Source organism: Candoia aspera, chromosome 1, assembly GCF_035149785.1.
Source record: "Candoia aspera isolate rCanAsp1 chromosome 1, rCanAsp1.hap2, whole genome shotgun sequence".
NCBI lineage: Eukaryota > Metazoa > Chordata > Lepidosauria > Squamata > Boidae > Candoia > Candoia aspera.
Window position 1 is genome coordinate 283,425,037 of NC_086153.1, and position 20,684 is coordinate 283,445,720.

The following is a 20,684-nucleotide window of genomic DNA, read 5'->3' on the forward strand; positions in this document are numbered from 1 at the left end:
TTGAAACCCTGAACTCTAGGCAGGAAGGTCTCTCTCAATTAAGGACATTTAGTCCTTGGACTGACTCTACTGCCATTAGATCCATAGGAGATGACTCATTGGTGTCCTATTCCAGTACCCACTGATGAAGCAATAGAATCTTCCTGAGTTCTATATCTTTTGTTTTGTTTTTATTCCTTACATGTGGCTCACTCCTCAATCCTGCCTCCTGAGCTCAACTTTGTTCCTGCTTTGCTGTTTGATCCTGGTTTTGATTTGCCTTATAGCTTTAAATTCCCAGATTTGGATTTATCTCAGATTGCTGCCTTGACTCAACCCTGACACTTATTAAAAGAAAACTAATAACAGTAGTAGACTAGGTCTCTCAGTGGGATATTTAATCGTTCAAGAGAAGAAATATCATTTTTTCTCTTGAAATTACTCTTGAAGCTGATATTTTCCTTATAGAAGAATATTTTCCTTACAGACCTGGTCTTTGCCTGGTACCTGAATGTTCATCCCCAAGAGGCAAATAGCAACTTCAGGGAGCAGTGGTTTTAATCAAGAAAGCGACAGAAGTAGAAAATACTTTGCCCCTCACCTCAGGGCTATGGATGTGAACCTTATTCACCCCTGCCTCTGAATCATCAAAGGACATCAGGATCACAGATTTCTATTCTGGCTTTTAAATTACTTATGAAGTCTAATTACATAAATATGGAATTATTATAACTATATCATGAAACAAAACACTTATATGAGGTACCTATGAAAAATATGGAAAACTGCCTACCATTAAATTTGTGTCCAAGAGATTTAAATAGATTATAAGAATGGGAATTCAGCTTAGTAGCTATAAATATAACCAGTATTATTCACTCCCATAAGAACAGAGTCTTATAAAATTAAATATACATTTTTATGATGCAAAACTTAAGGGCACATTAGTAAAATTGTGTAAGAATATTAGGCAAGCATTTTTGAATTTAAAAAGATGCAGTGTCTTCATTTCAAAGAACCTTATACTTTCTGAAGTACTCACTAGCTTTCTCTCTGGCCGACTTTGTGTTGAAGACAGAGAGGGGATTGTAAAGATTAAGAGAAGGTTCAAGGAAGGCTACTGGAATTGCTGCTGCGAGAGAAGCTAAGCACTCACCAAGAGCTGGTCTTTGCCTGCAAATGAGAGAAAATATTATGAATGGAGGAAAAGTCCTCAATATGTTCGATCTTTTAAGAAATGAATCCATTTCCCCATGCCACACTGGAGTTGGTCTGTGAGGTTTCCTCAGCTTTTGCACAGGAAATGTTTCAGAATCAAATAGTCCTTGAGACTGCAATTCGAACTGCATGTATTTTAAAATATCCTTCCAGGAGAGTTAAAAAACAACAACACCTAGTTCAAGAACTGCTGTAGGTCGTTGCTGTTGTTTTAAATGAGGTATAGGTGAAATCCCTTTCTAATGGACCAAACATCATTACTGGTGGCCTTGGTAAATTTCTTCTTCTACTTTAAAATATTAAAGTATCCTTGTGGGATGTATAATTGATTTATTTTGATCAAAATAGCAGTCTTATGAAAAATAGTGAATAAACTCTAAATTATTTAAAAGCTGCTGATTGTTTATTTTTATTGTTACATATTTCTGCAGAAAATGGGAGGGAGTTCAGTCAGGGTTGATTTACCATTATCTTCCCAGTGATTCACCTATTTTGTTTTTCATGGATTCAAAGGGAGAAAAAAATGACCTTCATGTTGTGTGTGTATGTGTGTGTGAATTTCCACTTGAAATTTATTGTTGATACAGTCTGATCAAGCTGTTCTGCCCATCTCATTCAGTAAACTCTAAAATGAACTTGTATGATTCTTTTCAGTATTTCACAAATGACAAATTATAGGCTAACTAGCCATCTAGTTAGAACATCCATTCTTTTTGAATTAGAGCATCCCAGTGATAGGTTCCTATAAACTATGGATTGCAAATTATGAACCAGCTTCTTGAAAGACTGTTTCCTTTTCCTCCACTCTCTGGAACATTCCTCCCACCTTCTGTTCCTGGTGTTAAGAATAGCTTTGTATTGCTATGATTCAGACCAAGGCTCTATTTTACCCTTGTCTGTAAACCCACTTTCAATTTCCGCTTCACATATAGGATTTATAATATAAATTTTGTCTTGCAAGTTTTCATGTTATATTCTGTGAGATACAAAATCCACCTGGGGATGATTTGGAGCTGGAAAATAGGTAATGTATTAAGGCTCCCTCTGATGGAAATAACTACCAAAATAAAATGATCATTTTAATTTTTTTCCTCAATTTCCATTGGATGTAATTTGTTCTTGACAAAAAATAATGGAACATGGGTTCAATTGAAGCAAATATTGGACAGACTCAACCATAGTTTCAATTGGGAAACTGTGAGCATCCTAAACCAAGCCAAATCCAAAAAGGCCAGAGAATTCCTGGAAGCCTGGCACTCAGACAAAGCTGCCATCAACAGACACATAGAGGTAAACAACATTTACATATCATTCAAAAGAGACAATAGAAAAACCAAAAGATCAGTACACTCCCTTGCCAGCAATCAAAGATATGCACACCCAGATATGCAAAAATCAACACTAGGATTAACACCAGATGAACCAGGAAACAGCACAATACACCCTAATCAAGGACCTATTAATTCAGGCAATCAACCAAGCAGCAAACAACAGCCCAATCAAAGAACTCCCAAGGAGAGAACAACACCCCTACCAACACAAGCAGGGCAAGCCACGGTATATAAACTGAGAGCAAGGCCCACTCCCTCCTCGCACTGAAGATGTTGCCTAGTCTGGCAATGAAACATCTGCAAGAAAACAACAAGGCTCAGAGAGCACCAAGGACTCCACAGAACATGGTTTTACGTTAAAGATGATGATGATGATGATGATGATGATGATGATGATGATGATAGCTATGTGTAATAAAATGTGTAGATTTTAGGATAAGGTTTTCCATATTTTGGAAACAACATAACCTAGGGAGATCCCTGTTTATAAGGGATAAGCTAGTAAATAGTATTAGTAAATTTATTGTGTACCTAAAACTAACTTCAGTAAAGCAATATCATATATTGAAGTGCTGGAAGTAAATGGTCAGATAGGCCTGACTGAAGTTATAAAAAACAAGCAATTCCTAAGTGTTATGAGCGAGTTGGAGCAGTGTGGTCTGGTGCTTCAGAGCAGCAGCCAAAGAATATGAAGACATAGAAGTCTAGTTGAGATCACTGAAAGCAGAAGATGTATTAGCTAACCAGGAAAGGAACACCTTAGTAGTAATTCTGAAGGATAGCTACAAGCCAGATTTCTGGTGACAGAAGATAGTTGGCTTCAAGAAATAAAAAAGACTTCAGAAGAAAGAACTGTCTGATTCTCCCCCACCACCCCAATATCTTATTTTTTAAATAACAGACGAAAATAAGCTTTTAGGGCAAATTTATGTATACCTGCCAGCGAAATATTGTCATACTCAGCATTTAAGGATGATTGGGAGGTAGGGAATTATGTTTAATCTACTATCAGTGCAATGAGTCTAGAACCAAAGGGAAAATGTAACACCTCATCATCTGTGTTAGTTCAGTAAAATGAATTAAAATACAGTTAAATAAATGATCATTTTTGTATCCTGAATTCAAAATACTGAGCAACTTTTATTCTGAGACCTGTTGACAATTATATTTTGAGGACTCTCACTGTTGATAATATACTAAAAATAAGAATATATTTTTTGTTTATCATAACCAGTTCTTTTTATTAAGTACCTTTCAACATAAATGTTCTTTCCAGTCCCAAGAGAATATAGGCTACAAAGAATTCTGTAACATGAAATTTGGACATCATTTACTGAAAGAAAAAAAAAAGAAATGTTATTGTGTTTATCTTAATACAAATGTTTCAATCATTTCCCCTTCCAGTTCTTTTTCCTTCTGAGTCATGTCTTTTTTAGTCCATAAGGCTGAGGGCAGAATTTCTCAGATTTGTGTTTTTATAAAAATTTCTCAGATTTGTGTTTTATATTTATATTATATAAATATAATAATTATTATCAACCCAAATCAATCCATTGCAGGATGAAACCCTCTTCCTTGAGGGTCATGGACCATAATGCAACTTGCTGGTCCATAGCATGAAGGTAGGTACGATAATAAGACATGATCACAGAAGACAACAGAAACACTTGAATAATCTTGACCATTTCTAAACAAAGATTAAAAAAACACTGTTCAGATATTTTTTACACAGAATTTTACAACAGATAACCCCTGGTTATTGTAGAGTGTACAGTCTGCCTTGTCCTGGATAGTCTAGCATGGAAGAGAAGGAAGGAGAAACAGACTTAATCAGCATCATTCAATCATTTTGGAACTATCTGAACATTTGAACCTTAGCCAGTATTTGATTTTGACAGAAAGTTTTTAATTTTTCAGGTGAGTAATACAATAACCATGCCTCCTTTATTACAGCGGAACAATTTTCTAGACTAAAGTTAAAAACTAAAACATTAGAGGACTTACAAAGCAAGTCAGTACCAAAATTATGCTGAGCAACATGTTCAAAAATTGATGTTAAGATAGGCAGCAGTGCCACTGTTGTGTAGTTGATATTTTGTGAGACTCCTTTAATCTGAGTTCTGGAGTGGGTAAATTTTCCAAGTTTAAGGTTTTCTGATGTCTTCTCTAGATCTTCTGCAGCATTTTCAAAGAAGGCATGCAGTCCTGCTTTAACCATCTCTGAACCGGATTTCATGACAGTTCTACAAGATAATTTTGGAAATGTCACTTAGAAAGCAAGTATCTATACGATTAAACATTATTTTATTAGTTAATACTTATTAGTTAATGTTTGCATTTATTCATATAACCTCGTGTATAAATTGTGTTAAATTAAATTAAACTGTATACATTGAAATGTTGAAACACGTGATTTGAAATTCAGGTTTCAAATATTAAAGCTTAAATGGAATATTCAGTTATGGAAGTTGCTCAGAATAAAGTCTTTTATAAATTGTTACAACATTTTTACTATTTGGCAACCCCGCATTTAAACTACATTATTTTAAACTGCAAAAGGAGGCTTACATAGAGAACTCAAGGTTCTCTATAAAACAGAGTGCACAATTTGTAATCCTCCAAAGCTTTGTGTGCAGTCCTAATCTGCATTCTCAGCTGCTAGTGATTTAACCCAGAGTCACATTTGTGAGATGGGCAGCCATATAAATATGCTGTATTCAAATAAATAAATGTAATCACAAAAGTATAGTTACCAGGTCCAAGACTATATAAATTGGGAGAGGTGGATCAAAGGGGATCAATATATAAAATAGACACTTTTTAAAAAAGAAAAATGGCTTTTTATTTTGGATGTATTCAATTTTTCCTTTTTCCACATCAACATTTCCCCTTGTTCTAGCCCCATGTGGCCCTGACACATAGCACACACACACACAAAATCGCATGTAGACTTTGACATCCATGCACTCATACTATAGAATATGAAGTCTCCTCATAAAACTTGATAGTGGAGGGGAAAAAGAGTCCAGGTTTGGTCCACTCCTTAAAGCTGGATTTCAATGTGTAGAAATTGTAGGGAGAAAACTAGTTCAGTTACATTACTGACAGCAAAAAACACAAAGAATCTAATGGCACCTTAGTGTCTACAATAAGCACTTCACTGACCCATTGAAATGAACCCTTGTCCATGAAAGCCTACCCTACAATAAATGTGTTAGTTTTTATAGCGCTCCAGGACTGTGTTTTGCCTTATTTTGCTGCAGCAGCCCAACACAGCTTCTCCTGTTACTATTGACAGGTAAGAATGGAAAACAGGGGTAAACAATCAAACTTACCTTGTATCTAGAGTCTGAGCTAAGATGTGTAGGCAACTAACCATTGTTGCAGCATCACTACCTATTCAAAATTGAAGGAAAGAAAAGCTGTTGCTCTTTTAAAATCCTCTGAAATGAGAAAATGGTTTTTAAATGAAATGTGTACTAAATGTATTTGTACTAGGGATATCTGCTATCCTATTCTAATAAGGAAAGTTGAAGCTTTTTGTCTTTTTTCTTACTACTTCATCTAAGCATTAGGCTAATAATAACATGCAAACACTACTGTCATTGATGCCTGCCTTTTGTAAATTTATAATAATAAATAATAATTAATAATTAAATTAATAATTCTATATTTGAAGTATGGACAAGCAGCTTCTTTGTAGCAACCTTTCTACCTATTATGTTAGTTAAAATAGTTTTTGAAATTCACAGTGATAAAAGTCAGCATTTTTTCAGTGCAATCTGGAAGCTATGGAAGCCACATGTCATTTGCAGGCTACTCAACTGTGATTTAAAATGTTAATAGAGACATCACTCCTTTGAATGGGGTTTTTTTTTGCATTAGAACTTCATAATTATTCTAATCAATAAATCCATATCCCTTCCACTAATTATTTCTTCCAAGGTCAGCTACAAGTTACCTGAGATTCACAGAGAAACTCTGAAAGTACTTCTTCCTTACCCGAACACCAGATTCAAGTAATGTGAAGGCCCAAAAAGATTGGGGTGACATGACTATAAGTGCCTCAGTTGGGGCTGTTAGCATAATGCATAAACAGCATACAGATTCATTTCATAAATATTTTATCCACACAGAATACAGCTAAAATATGTTAGTAGTAAATTGATTTATGTAAGGAGTGAAATAATGTGTTAATAATTGCATTTCTATCTTGCAGTTCAATCATATGATTTCCCTTCAGTACAACAGTGTAATTTGTCTAGGCAGCATCTTGTACTCAGCAAGAGACAAATTATTGATAACTCAATAATCAGGAAATAATAACATTTGTTTAAAAAGCAGCAAACACGATTGTTAGAAGATTGTACAGCATCACCCAATGGGAATAATGAATTTCATTATTCAGCCTAGAAAAAAAAATGACACTGCATCTTGCCACAAACTCAGAAGCAGCTCAAACCAAACTTCATACAGTTTAAAACTTTATCAAAATTGTTTTTAACTTACCAAACAGTGAAATCCTATGTCTAACAAGAGCAGCAAGTTTGCAGAAAAGGCTAAAACGGAACAGAATGTAAAAGAGGAGGAAACACAAACAGAAACTATTTGCTTGGATAATAAACTATGTATCTTTTGAATTTGAGAAACGATTGCTGTAACTGTTTTTTAGAAATATGAGAAGCATACACATTTTAACACCTAGAAAAAAGTAAATATTATTCTTAAAAAAAACCCTTCTATTTCCCATGACATGCACTGTTAACTGTTAACTGTTTCTTAAAGTCACACAATAATTAACTAGACTCTTCTGAACAATTGCTTAATTGTACTTTAGCTACTTTAAAATACATATTTATCAGAAATAACTGTTGCTAAATACAATTAAAACTTAAGCTAGGGGGAAATAATCCTATTTTATTATTTCTATTTTAAGCAAACAATGTTAATAATGAAAATGATGATATACATTTACCAGAATCCCATGGTGCTTATTCATTAAAGTTTTTTGGGGGCGGCATGGAAAGGAAAACACGCTTTGATAGCTGATACTTCTTGCTTTAAAAGTCTAACTTTCCAGAGGCCATTGAAACCTCTACTGAGAGGAAGAACCACCTTAGCTTCTATAATTGAGAAACAAAATAAACTAGCTAGATAAAATCTGCTTAGAACTTATAATTTCAACATGAGAGGAAGACCCAGGATCCTAGCTGCAGCAGGTAGCACCTGTGGCAAACAGACTACTGAAGAGCAGCTCCAGGCATTGTAGAATAATTCTTGTTTTAAAGTTATTGCACTGGATGCCAGTAGTAATAGTACACCACTGGTAGTAAACCCTTTGCCCAAATTATGCTTCAGAGAAGGTAAAGGTATCTGTTTAGTAGTGTCAAGTAAGGTTGTGCGGTATTGGTAATTTGAGTATCTAAAGTGCTTTATTCCCCATTTGTGTGCCAACATTCCTACTAATAAATTGATTTATTGTTACAGTGTTCAATGCTATGTTCTCAGGACTAATAAAGATTTTTAAAATCTTAAGAAATGAGGAAAGCAAATAAACAAGAGACATGAAGCTCAATGAAATGAATACTCACTGATCTTTTAAAAAATGTACTGAGTGCTCTCTATGTATTAGAAGAAAATCATATCCCCAGACTGCCCAAAGGCAGAAAGGTTTAAGGCAAAAATATACGAGAATCAATTCCTAAATGCTGCAGAATGTAGAATTTTAGGTATAGATTAACTTCTTCTGTTAGCTTTTCTCAGAGTTGTAGTAGTAATCAAGGGAAGGATATATAATCTTTAAATAAATGTCATACTATTTGCTTTCCTCAGTTATAACCCATTACTGTCAGATATGACAGCTATTTGACATGTAATCTTTAATGTTTGAATGAAATCTTACAAATTGGCTGAAAAATAGTTTTGGAAAAAGAACTAGACAGATGTTCTATGAGAAAAAATACTATACACTATAGAAAAGTAAGGAAGCCAACAGTTTCCAAAGAATAATTAAAGCATAAATGTCTGGATAGAGATTTTGAACTTCGGAAAATGAAAATTAAAGACAGGAAAATTTGTTTTTGATTATGTGTTTGAAGTTTGAGATTGCAGCCCTTGTGAAAATCTTGCTCCCAGGAATTTTAAACATTTAAGTTAAGCATTTAGGCCTCTATTGGAGATTACCAGCTCCAAATATTTCAGCACCAAGAGAATATGGTGTTACATTAATCCATTATCATATCCTACCCCTTTAAACTGTTCAATACTATACAGTGAGGTTAAGTCAAAATAGCATTTAATGGTATTTTGGGCCCTGTAAGCAGGGCCACCATAACTGAATTACAAACTCTAGTAAGGTTAGAGGGACAAAACTCTGCTCCCCACCTCAAGTTTATAAAAGGAAATCTATAGTAAGTGGTATTAGGTGCCATACCTGTATTAAATACAGTAATTAAAAGAATGTGACTATGTGCCCTTGATTATACTGTAGTTACAATAAATAGTCTATTGACAGGCCAGCTGGACAGGCTATAATTTATTTATTTAAATAGTGACATTCCTATTTAGATTAAAAACTTGAGGGACAATAACGTATGAAAAGACCACAAAAACCAGGTTGCCTACGTCTAGTTTAGATGACTGTTTAGACCAGGCTATCTATCTATCTATCTATCTGTCTATCTGTCTGTCTGTCTGTCTGTCTGTCTCTGAATTATAATACCTGCTGAACATTGTAAATGTACAGTATCTACAATTGGATCTGATGTATTCTAATAAACTACCTGCGCAAGTAGAAATATAACTGTTTTCATTGAATGCCCATTTTGGGTAGACAAAGTTTGTAAGTTTTTGTTTGGCATGTAGTTCTCTTATATGCACATATTTCTGTGATACAAATATATTGACTAGAATCATATGAATATGAAACCATATTTTTTAAAAAGATGCAACTAGTTTCATTACTAATTCATTTAATTTATGTTGTTATATAATGCATCTTTGCTTCATACATACCTTGCTACCATTTCTTTTTCTTTATTTGAAGCATATCCACTACTACTGAGTGGCTTTGTTGGGGAAGAGAGGAAGTACAAGCAATGATTGGTGAAATACTGGTCAACTAATGGTAGCAGAACCTAGAGAATACAGATTTTTTTTAAAAAAAAGATGTATATAAACCATAGACTATAACTATAAGATACCTATAGAGAGTGATTGCTATTTCTCTAGATTCATTGCTAGATCTGGAAAGTCACCAGAAGCCACAAGGATAGGTCAGACTTGCATTATTGATACCAAGGAGTTGAAGCTAGCAAAAGAATGAAGAACAGTTTATTTACTTGTAACTGTGGCTCTTTAAGTGATGATCTATGAGTGCACACATGTGGATTTTCTAGCTGCACAAAAACTCAGTTTGGACTTTTAAAAATGAATTTTGTAGAAGCTCCAACTATCCTGCTGCATGCTACATACAAAGCAGTAATTGTTGTTACATTTAGTAGGTTTTTAATCCTAATACTGTATGAAGGGGTGTAATCAGAGTTGTTTTCACAGGAGTAGCATAGAACCCTTAGTAGTAGGTAAGAAAGTAAACAAATATATACTTGGGTTCTGAAGATCTTTTATTTATGAGCATAGCCTTCTATCACATTCCCTACTAATGGATCTGCCCAGGTCAGTGGGGCTGAAACCTCTTGCTGACTCAGTGGTGGGATTTGCTACATTTTGTCGCTGTTGAATGCATTGGGAAAAGCAGGTCTGTGGGGGTGGCTAATAAATGAAATAAGGCCACTATATAAGGCCACTATTGAGGCTACTATAGCAGCAGCATTTAATGCCTGAAGAGCAATTGTACTAAGCCTGCTAAAGATAGGCCTGTCAGAAAAAAACAAGAATCCATACTGTGCCCCTCACTGAAGCAAAGAAGTCAACAATATGGGAGCTTATACCCACAGCAGAAGCACTTCCTGGGCTTCAACAAACCACAGCAGAAATGGCCACACTGGACGAAGAGCAGCTCCATCCATTGTTGCAATAGTGGTCAGAAGAGAACTGAGGGAGTTGGAAGGGGCTCCGTCTTCTGATATAGCACAGTCCCAACAAAAGGCTAGAGCGCTGGAACATTCTGAACAGTAACTGTGCTGATGTAGAATTCATATGTGTGAATCACAAAAATTATGATGGAGAGCTCCTCATCACAGGGTGCTCTATACTACCTGTATGCTAGTGTACCAAGGTAAGCCAATTATCTACTATGGCAGGAGGAAATCTATGCATTCCAAACTCAGTGTATGACAGTTCACCACAATCAATCCATATCAAGTACAATAGAATAATGAATCTCAAGATCATTTGTGCCCCACAGCAGTCCATAGCTTTTTCACAAAATCACTTTCATGTATACTTGTTACATCTTAGGTACTGTGGAAATTAATGAATAGAAATACTGACAATAGAAGGATATAGTGACAATAAAATAAACTGTGAAAATAAATAATATTTAGTCATCTTTAATACTGATGAAATTAATTATGGTTTGTGTGGATTACTACTATAGGCCCTGCAGCTTAAATGAAATACTTTGGCTTTTAATTTCATCACTACAATTTCTGTGTAAAAGACCAATTTTCAGAACTTGCACCTCCATTCAATAATTTTGGAACGTTATATTAATATCCCTATTGGTTTAATTCTTTATGACCTACAGCGAAATCAGATGTTATATTCTATACATAGCTCTCAACATTATCAGAATGCTGGAATTAAAGAAGGTTCTTTAAAATAACACAATACTCACTTTGGCAAAGAATTTGATTTCTTGATCATGTGGAGATTTCTCAGTCTTTCCACTGGAAACAATGGCATCTGTGAAGAAACAATGTAAAGATAAATAACATTGGGCAAGATTACCACCGCACTATTCAAAGCTTGTGAAATTCCAGAAGCAGCAACCATTTATTCTGCAGGAAGGATAAACATGGTACTATTTATCTATCATCTCCATCTTGAGTGTAAACACTAAAGCTGCTTGCAATCTTATGCAAACTTGAATCAATGTAAGAAAATTCCATTCATGTTCTCCAATTCCTATTTCTGAAAGACTTTTCTGAAAAGAAATTTGCCATTGTAGAGAACCTTACTGTATCTTTTTGACATACTTTTCTTCTCATTCTGTTAAATTTATTTTCAGCTTCACTGAGAAAAGGGGGAAGAACCAGCAAAAGACTGTATAATTGCTTTGGATTTTTCAAGAGTTGAAAATAATTGCAAATCAAACTAAGAAAATAATATATGGAATATGTTTTTTTTAACTGCTGCTTTTCCACATTAAAACTTTTTTTCATCTAGTAGAGAAAAATGTTTAAGACATCCAGTGTTGTACTGAGTCTAATGTATTGGATAATGACCTCGGAGACCTAGTTCAAACGCATCTTAAGCTATGGAGGCTCACTAGGTGACTTTGGGCTGGTCACTATCTCCCAGCTCAAGTTTCTTGGAGGAATTTATTGTGGGGTAAAGTAGGAGGAAAAAGGACATTGCCTTGAGCTCCTGGAGAAAAAGTGTGAAATAACAATAACAAACAAACAAACAAAACAAACGCCCTCAGTTATGGTAATTCAATTATGGAAATTCATTTTGATCAATCACTCTCTCTCTCTCTCTCTCATGTAAACAGAGTGGTTGCTGAGGGAATAAAATGAAGAAATATCCCCATTTAAGCTGCCTTGAGCTCCTGGAGAAAAAGCAGCATTTAAATCTCACAAATAAATAATAAATACTTATATTGCAATTATGCAACTATCTTTTTATATGCCATGCAGTTTGCAGCTGAAGGAGTAAACAAGATTAAGAAAATATTACACAATATAACATGGAGCCAGATTCTTGATGACATTTATGCTTCTATTTGAATCTTCCTACAATGCACCATTCCTATTATGATGAAAGCTTCATGTGGCCAGGAATAATAGTCCCATTTCCTTTCTGAAGAAGAAATACCGGGACATAATTTCTCAAAGACCATGTTCATAGCAAGTTTGTTATCTCATCTCTTGATCACAGAAATGTATCCAGAGGTGAAGGGAACCAGGAAAAGAGGAAACAGAGTTGGTTTCAAATTTCAGTGCGCAAACTGGCCAGGGCCTCCACCTCTTCTACACCTCCTGTTTCTAGGATGATCTAATCCTCTTTCACTCACATCTCCTCATGAGGAAATGAATAAGGAATATTGAATAGTACATCAGTAATAAATGCAATGCTAACAAAAATACTTAATGTAAGCAATAGTGCAAAAACAGCTGTCTTTTTTATTATTTTTAAAAACATTAAGGAAACTTACCTAAATGTGCAATGAATTCTTGAGCTGAGTCAATATATTTAAGGATCTTTTTGAGAAATTTATAGGCAAACCTCTTTTCCATTGATGAAGCATCCAGTTCAACGTCATTTAAGCCTCTAGTGAAACAAAAGTTTAACCTATAGTTTAAAAAAATCTAGCAAGCAACACCAAAAGGTTTGAAATATCATGCTTATTGCAACTTAAGTTTTTATCACTTTCAGCTAAATTAGTTTGTTAAAAAGTATGTTTACAAAATTCAAATGATCTAATATAGCATTTATTTAGCATTCACCTCCTTAAATCAGACGTTCCAAGATTGTTTGGATCATATATTTTACTGGCCAACCAGGGTAAGATTGGTATTAATATTTATTTGTTTTTTCTTAAAATTTGATTCTAATTGTCGAAGCCAGCAGAAACAATTATAGTGGAACTATTATTTTTGTAGCCAATGTGAATGTGTTTACAATTACAGGTTAAGACTTCCAACACTATCTCATTACCAGGCTGAAGGTAATGTGAAAATAATATTCCAGTTTGTATTTTTTTTAGAGTATATCTCTATTCTATTTATATCATGATCAAAAACTCATCAAGACTGTCCATATCTTGCGTGGTTACAAAGGCTATGCATTTGCTCTAAAGAGTTGTAGACAGATCCTATCCTCAGACTCCCTTGCATTCCGAATCACTTTTTCCAAATGATTCTTAAGTGCTGCACTGACCCAGTGACTACACCATGCAATTCCATCAGATGCTAGGAGAAGGAATGAAGATGGTTTCCTAATTTCACCAATCAACCAACTGAATGCCCTTGGTGCCCTCCAACCCAGCCAAACAATTATTGTCTTTGATGCCCCTCCCATCTGTCATTTGAGCACTTTTCAGTCCTGGGATAGTGTCCCCTCCTAATAGAAAGGAAACACCTCACCAAATTAACTCCGTGAAAAATAGACATGAAACAACAAGACCGTGTTCAGCTGTGTAGTAACTTGAAAAAGAGGGGAAGACAATTTTCTCAGAGCCTTTGAAAATGATTTCTGTTGGTCCCTGATCTCAAAAGAGGTCTGCCCTCCAGAAAGGGAAAAGCAGTTAGGAATATTTGGATCTTTGATTGATACTACAAATGGGGCATGTTTCTATGGAAAAGGTGGATTTGTGGTATGGGGAAAAAAAGAAAGAAAAATTGTATCTAGCTATACATAGGATAGAGTTAATGTCAGCTGGAAGGCTCTACACTTTGTGAAAATGAACTATTTACTTGTGCTGTATCTTGTGAACTGTGAGTTTTGGTGGAAAAGCAAAAATAGTCCTACTACAATATTTCAAGTAGAATTTCTGTCAGGGCTGACTCTTCATTAGGCATAATTAGGAGCTTGAAAGCAGCAGATTTTAGAAGTAATGACAGGACAGATAGTAGTATATTTTTATTCAGCCTCATATGCCAAACTAGATTGCTTGAGTACTATGCATTCTGACTTGGCCGAGACAGGCCATTTGCTACTCTGCTTCAAAAAACAAAATTTCTTTGACGAGCTCTTCCTACTGTATAAACAGAAATATGAGAGCAACTCTACCAAACCCTTCCTATAAAGATTCATAGTCTCCACTTTTAATTTTGTTAATTTAATTTTGGCAACTAACATCCATTTCCAGTTTTGCAAGTGACATTTACAACTTCTTCACCAATTTGTTTTATTGCCCAATATTATTTAGTAGTAGTGTTGGGGAATGAGTTTCCAGAGCTATCGGCATATTCTGAAGGGAGGAACACCTTCTCTCAAACCATAATATTTACTTCTAGGAAACTGTAATACCAGACTAATGTTTGTGTGGCTTGCCATTCCATTTATTTTTATTTAAATGTGACCAGTAATCATAATCTCTTCTGTCAATTTCCTGTGGAGTCCCTTAGGATGGGGTGGGATAACATTTTCTTTTGAAGGTAAGAGTTCCTAGGTGGTGGTGGGAACCTACTGATGCATCCGTAAGTGAAAAGAGTCTGCCTCTCTTGCACAGCCTGTCCACCTGTTTAGACTATTTATGACACTCTAGATTTGTAAGTTCGAAGGCTCGCTGAATGAGTGGTCATTAAGAGAGGACCACCTGTATGCTGTACATATAAAACTGCCCCTCATTTCATTAAAGATGCTAAATTATTGCTTGAGATACAGAACACAGAACAAAATGCTTGAAAACAGAGCTTATTTGTATGTGATGCATAACTTACCTCGATATGGCAATGCCATTTACAAGAAGAAATTTGAATAGTTCTTGTGCTTTCTCCCTATCTCGAGCCTTCTCTTTGGCTGTCAAAGTGTCATAAGGTACCAACAAAGGATGACTACCTCCCCCTATAGTAAAATCAGAGAATTAGTAATATTTACTGCAATAGCAAAAGTTCAAAATGTTCGCAATTACTATAGTGTCTTTGGTATTTTCATATATTCCTATATCAAATGTCAGGTTCTGATTAAAACTTTTCATTCTTACCTTTATTTTCCAATTCAATTTTCTTCTTTTTAGCCCAAATGTTATGATAGTTTTCTGCTACTACTTCTACCATTCCCTATATCACCAAGAAATCAAGAAAGAATAATTTAAAATAAAAATAAACATGTACTAAGCCATGGGTAATAGAGTTGCATAGAAATATACATTACAACATTTGCTGTAAGGATATATGTCTTTGACATAATTGATTATAAGCATTACATAGAGAAAGGAGGTAGGTAAAGGTAAAGGTAAAGGTTTCCCTTGACATTAAGTCCAGTCATGTCCGACTCTAGGGGGCGGTGCTCATCTCCATTTCAAAGCCGAAGAGCCGGTGTTTGTCTGTAGACACTTCCATGGTCCTGTGGCCGGCATGACTAAACAGAACACTGTTACCTGCCTGCCGAAGCAGTACCTATTAATCTACTCACATTTGCATGTTTTTGAACTGCTAGGTTGGCAGGAGCTGGGACTAGCAACAGGAGCTCACCACATCACGCGGATTTGAACCGCCGACTTTCCGATCGGCAAGCTCAGCAGCTCAGCAGTTTAACCCGCAGTGCCACCACATCCCCTTAGAGGTACATCAATGAAAATACCTGCCTGGGGAAAAGTCTTTTCTACATTGCTTTTCCACATGCTATATGGAAGAGAGCTAAGAATCTGCTACAACAATGAGGATTTCCTTTTTTTTCACTCAGGACATGGAATGTACATCAGACAAAACTCTTCAGAAAACTTAGAAATCATGGGCTTCGAGGATTATTACTCAGTTAAAAACAGAAAGCAAATGGTAGAAATAAATGGGCAATTTTCTCAATGGACAGAAGTGGAGTTCCTCAAAGATCTGTGCTGGGATCAGTGCTTTTAAACTTGTTCACAAATTATCTTTGTTTAGAGCTAAGCAATCAGCTGGCTCAGTGGTAGATGACACCAATCTATTCCCTGGTGGTGAATACAAAAAGTCACTGTGGAAAGCTCCAAAAGGAACTCTTGAAGCAGCAGTTCAATGTAAGTGACGCATACTCCCAATTCCACTCTTCACTCAAGGCAGCAGGAAGGGCCACAATTCTATTTCTACTTTGTCAGGAATTTCCCCAATTTCAGAACTCTTCTCAAAGATTCAAGTGTTCCTGTCTTTATATGTCTTATCAGCCATACAATGCCCTCCCACTTTCTCTCAGTGTCTGAATTACGGGCAGCTGCAGAAAATGTATGGCATTACCAGCCAGGTTTCATGGATTGAGAATATTGGAGATGATACATATGTATTATCTGTCATCTCCCTCAAACATTCTAGGTACAGGGAGCCCTTCTAATCAATCAAATATTTAAACCTGCCCTGCCTGAGCCAATAAATATACTTTCACTCAAATCCTTTCTCTGCTTCCCCAGTGAGATGGGTGTGGGTGGCAGAAGGGCATTGCACTATGAGGAGGAACTGGTAGAAAATTGGATGCTTTCTCAGTGTGACTGGAAGCTGGGCAGCATGTAAGTTTAAATTATTATTATTATTATTATTATTACTATTACAAAGAATATCCAACTTCTTAGATGGTTGTATGGAGGGGAGAAATCTGGTAGAATGCTTATAGGAGGTCTTGGTGTAATCTAGGTGATCCTTAAGGAGGCTCTGAGCAGCTTGGGGTTTCTGGAGAAAATGGGAAATCTCTGGAACAGAGGAGAGCCAGGAGAAATTTGGCAGCAGCCACATCTGGGGGCCTGAAATGATGACAGTTCAGAGTGGAGAACTGAGTCACGGTAAGATAACTTGGCCACAAGTAAAAGATCAGGCTAATTGTTTTGCTGGTACATAGCAATGAAGGCATTGCTCTAAGGAGGCATTTGTTCTCTCAGTTTCTTTATCCACCTGTGGATGAAGACCAGAGGAAAGACAGAATTTCGCAAACAGTAACTGAAATGGGGCTTTCCAGAAAAAGAAAAAGAAAAACCCATGAATTGGTGCCTCCATCAGAAATCAGATGATTGGGTAAGCTATGCTTCCACAAAACTTGTTGGATGAACAAAGGAGAAGTCTTGGGGTAGTGGGACGGAAGGAATAGCGATCAGATTAGCTACCACCAGAATGGCATCCACACCTTTGGCACATGGTAAGTCATTTATAAAGTTCAAGTATATTATCCCAAGGCCTCTGTGTGGAGGGGAGAGAACATAGCATACAAAAAAAACCAACAACCTGCCAGTCTAAGACTTTGTGTAGTAACAAGCATTATGTGAAGAAACAATTTGTGACATCTGCTGTAACATGAGGACACCAAAAGTTATATAAAAGGAGATGGACAGTTTTAAATACTTCAAAATGCCCAGCTGACTGGTAGTTGTGAGAGTTATATCACTTCTTTCCTCAAGGAATAATGGGCATATATCCATCATTCTCAGTTTCTCCTAGAAAAAGTGGGAGGAATAATGCAAACAGCGATCTATTTGAACTCAAATATATGGATCCTGCTTTTGCTCAGCTTCAGGATGTCAGAGGACTAGGCCAAATTTTTCAGAGCAGAGAATGAGGTTTAGGAGAAGATTATAAGGTAAAAACATAGAGTAGCTTATATAAAAAAGCATAATTCTGTTTGTCCTTAAAGCTTTGAATATAAGACATATATAAGTTAAAATCAGAGGGAAAACTTATACCCTGACTTGGCACCATGTAAACTTGTAAGCAGACTGTAAGGATTTCAGATTTTCCTTTCCATTTCAATTTCAATTTCTACAAGGTATTGAACACCTTTGTGGAATGACACCAATACTGAAAAGCTTTTTTGATAGCTCAATATTCCTTCTTAAAAACATTATAGTTTCTTTTGGCCTGTAGCAGCTGCTGAGAAAGGAATGTGCAAGGAAGGAGGCTACTGTAATGGTCTGTGGGAATGACCTTGGGAGACAGGAGGAAGAGCCACAGACTGGACAACCAGCATGTAAAAGATACCCCAGTCCACAGAAGAGGGGGCATGGGAAGTGTTTCAGAAGGGACCCTCCCTAGTTTTCCAGAGAGTAAAAGGAAAGGAGGGGATAAATACTTTCAGACTTGCAAGATTCTGTTAACATAACCTTACAATAAAGATAGAACTAGTATTCATTGTTGTGCTTCTTGTCTGGACTACCTTGAAGGGCTAACATCTACCTTGCATGTCTGAAAGTATTTCTTCTTTATGTCCATGTGTATTTTGCCTCAGGCTGACTTTTTCCAGGCACATACTTTCTCAGGACATTGTCTATACATTCTGTATATCATCTACTGTTTCTTTAAAGACCTATACTTTTCAAGATATTGCCCCTTGATCTACATTTTTAGACACATTTCCTATTGAACGATTTTAACACTCTACCTACATTCAGGACATATCCCCACTTGATTTTAACAGCAGTGAAGCTTCTTCAGTATCTATATTGTCTTGCCAATGTTTTCCTTCATGAAAGCAAGGAACCACAAAATAGCTCCACATGAAGGAGCAGTACCATAGTTCCCATGCCCCTTTTATAATGTGAGAATACAGCTCTGCTAGCCATGTACAATTACAACTTAAAATGGACAAGTTTGGGTTTCCCCCCCTTTTTCATTATATCCCATTTCTTTGAATAATTTAAGACAAACCTGAAGTTCTCTGGAGAGTACAACATTGGAAAGATCAAGTGGTGCTGGGCTGTAGCCATTGCCCTGTTGTCAAAAGAATATTAATTGGCCATTACTGTTCATTCTTGAGATGGCTTTCATGTTGAATTATAACAACTGGGGGAAATTTAGGAATGCACAATTTTGTATTTAATCTTAAACAATAAAGTAATAAGCAGAATGTTCTTGCTCTTTATTATATTTCAAACAATGGCAGGAATTTTGGACTTCATCACCCTAGCAGTTTCCATACACTACAAACAATATAGTTCATTGACTTCTAGGTTATTTGACAAAACATGGTAATGATTTGAGTGACAAAGATACATATTGAAATAAAGAGCAGGTTTGAGCACTTGAGACTAGCTTTAAAAAAAGTAAGTAAACTTGTTAGCTGCCAGAATTTAAGACTGGAACATCACTGGCAGATTGCATGCTGTTATGTCTTGCCAGTTCTTCTGCATATAATTTTATTAACGATTTTGATTACAGCAGTAAAAACTAATACAAACTGAACTTAAAGAGAAAAGAATAGCAAGAAAGAATAAAATTGCAAGTAATAAGAAAAAGAAAGAGATAAAGAAGTGACTTCCAGCCTTCATTACAAGTATAAACAAATTTAGTAACACTTCACCCCCTATAAGGTTACAAACAGATATCGCTTCATCCCATATCCCATCTCTTATCTATAAGCAAATCCATAAAACATCAATTTTTAAATCCTGGTGTCAGCAAAAAGTTGGTAAAGGGTTGCCAGAACTTTGCAAAACATGTCCCATTTTAACCTTGATCAAATAAACCAACTTTATATTCCTTCCTTTTAATCCTAACAGTCTTAATCTTTAATTCGATCAAGTATTGTTGTAGGATTTGATTTCTCTTCAATTCTTCTTTATCCCATTGCACATACTTCTTCAAGGGTTTAACAAGCCTCTTTCATAGATCCAATAAGAAAACATTTTCCAGGTCATTCTCTTGGTTTATTGTTTGTATTTCCCTTCTAATTTTTAAAACTTCAGCGAGTTTCTTTTGTATATCTAGTAAAACATCCTTTTCCAAATCATTCTTTTGGCCTGTCATTTGTAGTTCCACTTTTGGTACTTTCTCTGTCTTGTCAGACAAAATTTGCTCCACATCTGTAATTTCTTCATTAACATCTTTTGGACATAATCTATCCATAGACTCAGACATCATTACTGACTCTGTTGATATTGTAGCTACTAATTTCTGGCTCCATTCTTCAAAAATCTCCTTTAATATTTCCAGTGTTATGATGTTTGGGGTCATTTTGTAATTCCCAGCTAACCAGCACCAAAATCAGGCTTGTATTTTTTCTTCTTCTACTTAGAATCTTTAGTCCCCTCTAGTGTCCAGTTTCTATAATCCTAAAGTTGCTTATCTTTGTTATGAACCAAGATAGCCAAAATAATTCTGGCTCACATGAGAAGCTAGTTATTTAATTCCAAAATCTTATAGTAAAAGTTAATATTCCCAATTTAACTGGACCCTTAATCCATTTGTAACTTTCTTAGATTAAAATCTCATTTAGCTTTTTGCTGTTTGTTCCAAATTCTTTAAGTACTTAAGCTTAAAGTTGTTGAAGCTAAACTCACCCAGCAACTTTTCAAACTTGCCATTTCAAAGGTCTCTAATAGCTTTAAGGTGATTAACAGGCAATTTCTGAAAGTGATTA

At 35.6% G+C, this 20,684-nt stretch overlaps 1 protein-coding gene across 1 annotated transcript in view; it reads right to left on the bottom strand.

Annotated features, from left to right (window-relative positions):
- The window catches only part of RYR3 (ryanodine receptor 3), a 346,984-nt gene that overhangs the window by 111,271 nt on the left and 215,029 nt on the right, over positions 1 to 20,684 (bottom strand). The window contains exons 57-67 of the mRNA XM_063289977.1: positions 18,974 to 19,036; positions 15,361 to 15,436; positions 15,098 to 15,221; positions 12,868 to 12,983; positions 11,326 to 11,393; positions 9,543 to 9,664; positions 7,038 to 7,087; positions 5,864 to 5,924; positions 4,533 to 4,771; positions 3,780 to 3,861; positions 1,022 to 1,152 (exon numbers count right to left, since the gene is read on the bottom strand). Coding sequence (XP_063146047.1) covers positions 1,022 to 1,152; positions 3,780 to 3,861; positions 4,533 to 4,771; positions 5,864 to 5,924; positions 7,038 to 7,087; positions 9,543 to 9,664; positions 11,326 to 11,393; positions 12,868 to 12,983; positions 15,098 to 15,221; positions 15,361 to 15,436; positions 18,974 to 19,036 — 1,132 coding nt within the window. The remainder of the gene's footprint in view (positions 1 to 1,021; positions 1,153 to 3,779; positions 3,862 to 4,532; positions 4,772 to 5,863; positions 5,925 to 7,037; positions 7,088 to 9,542; positions 9,665 to 11,325; positions 11,394 to 12,867; positions 12,984 to 15,097; positions 15,222 to 15,360; positions 15,437 to 18,973; positions 19,037 to 20,684) is intronic.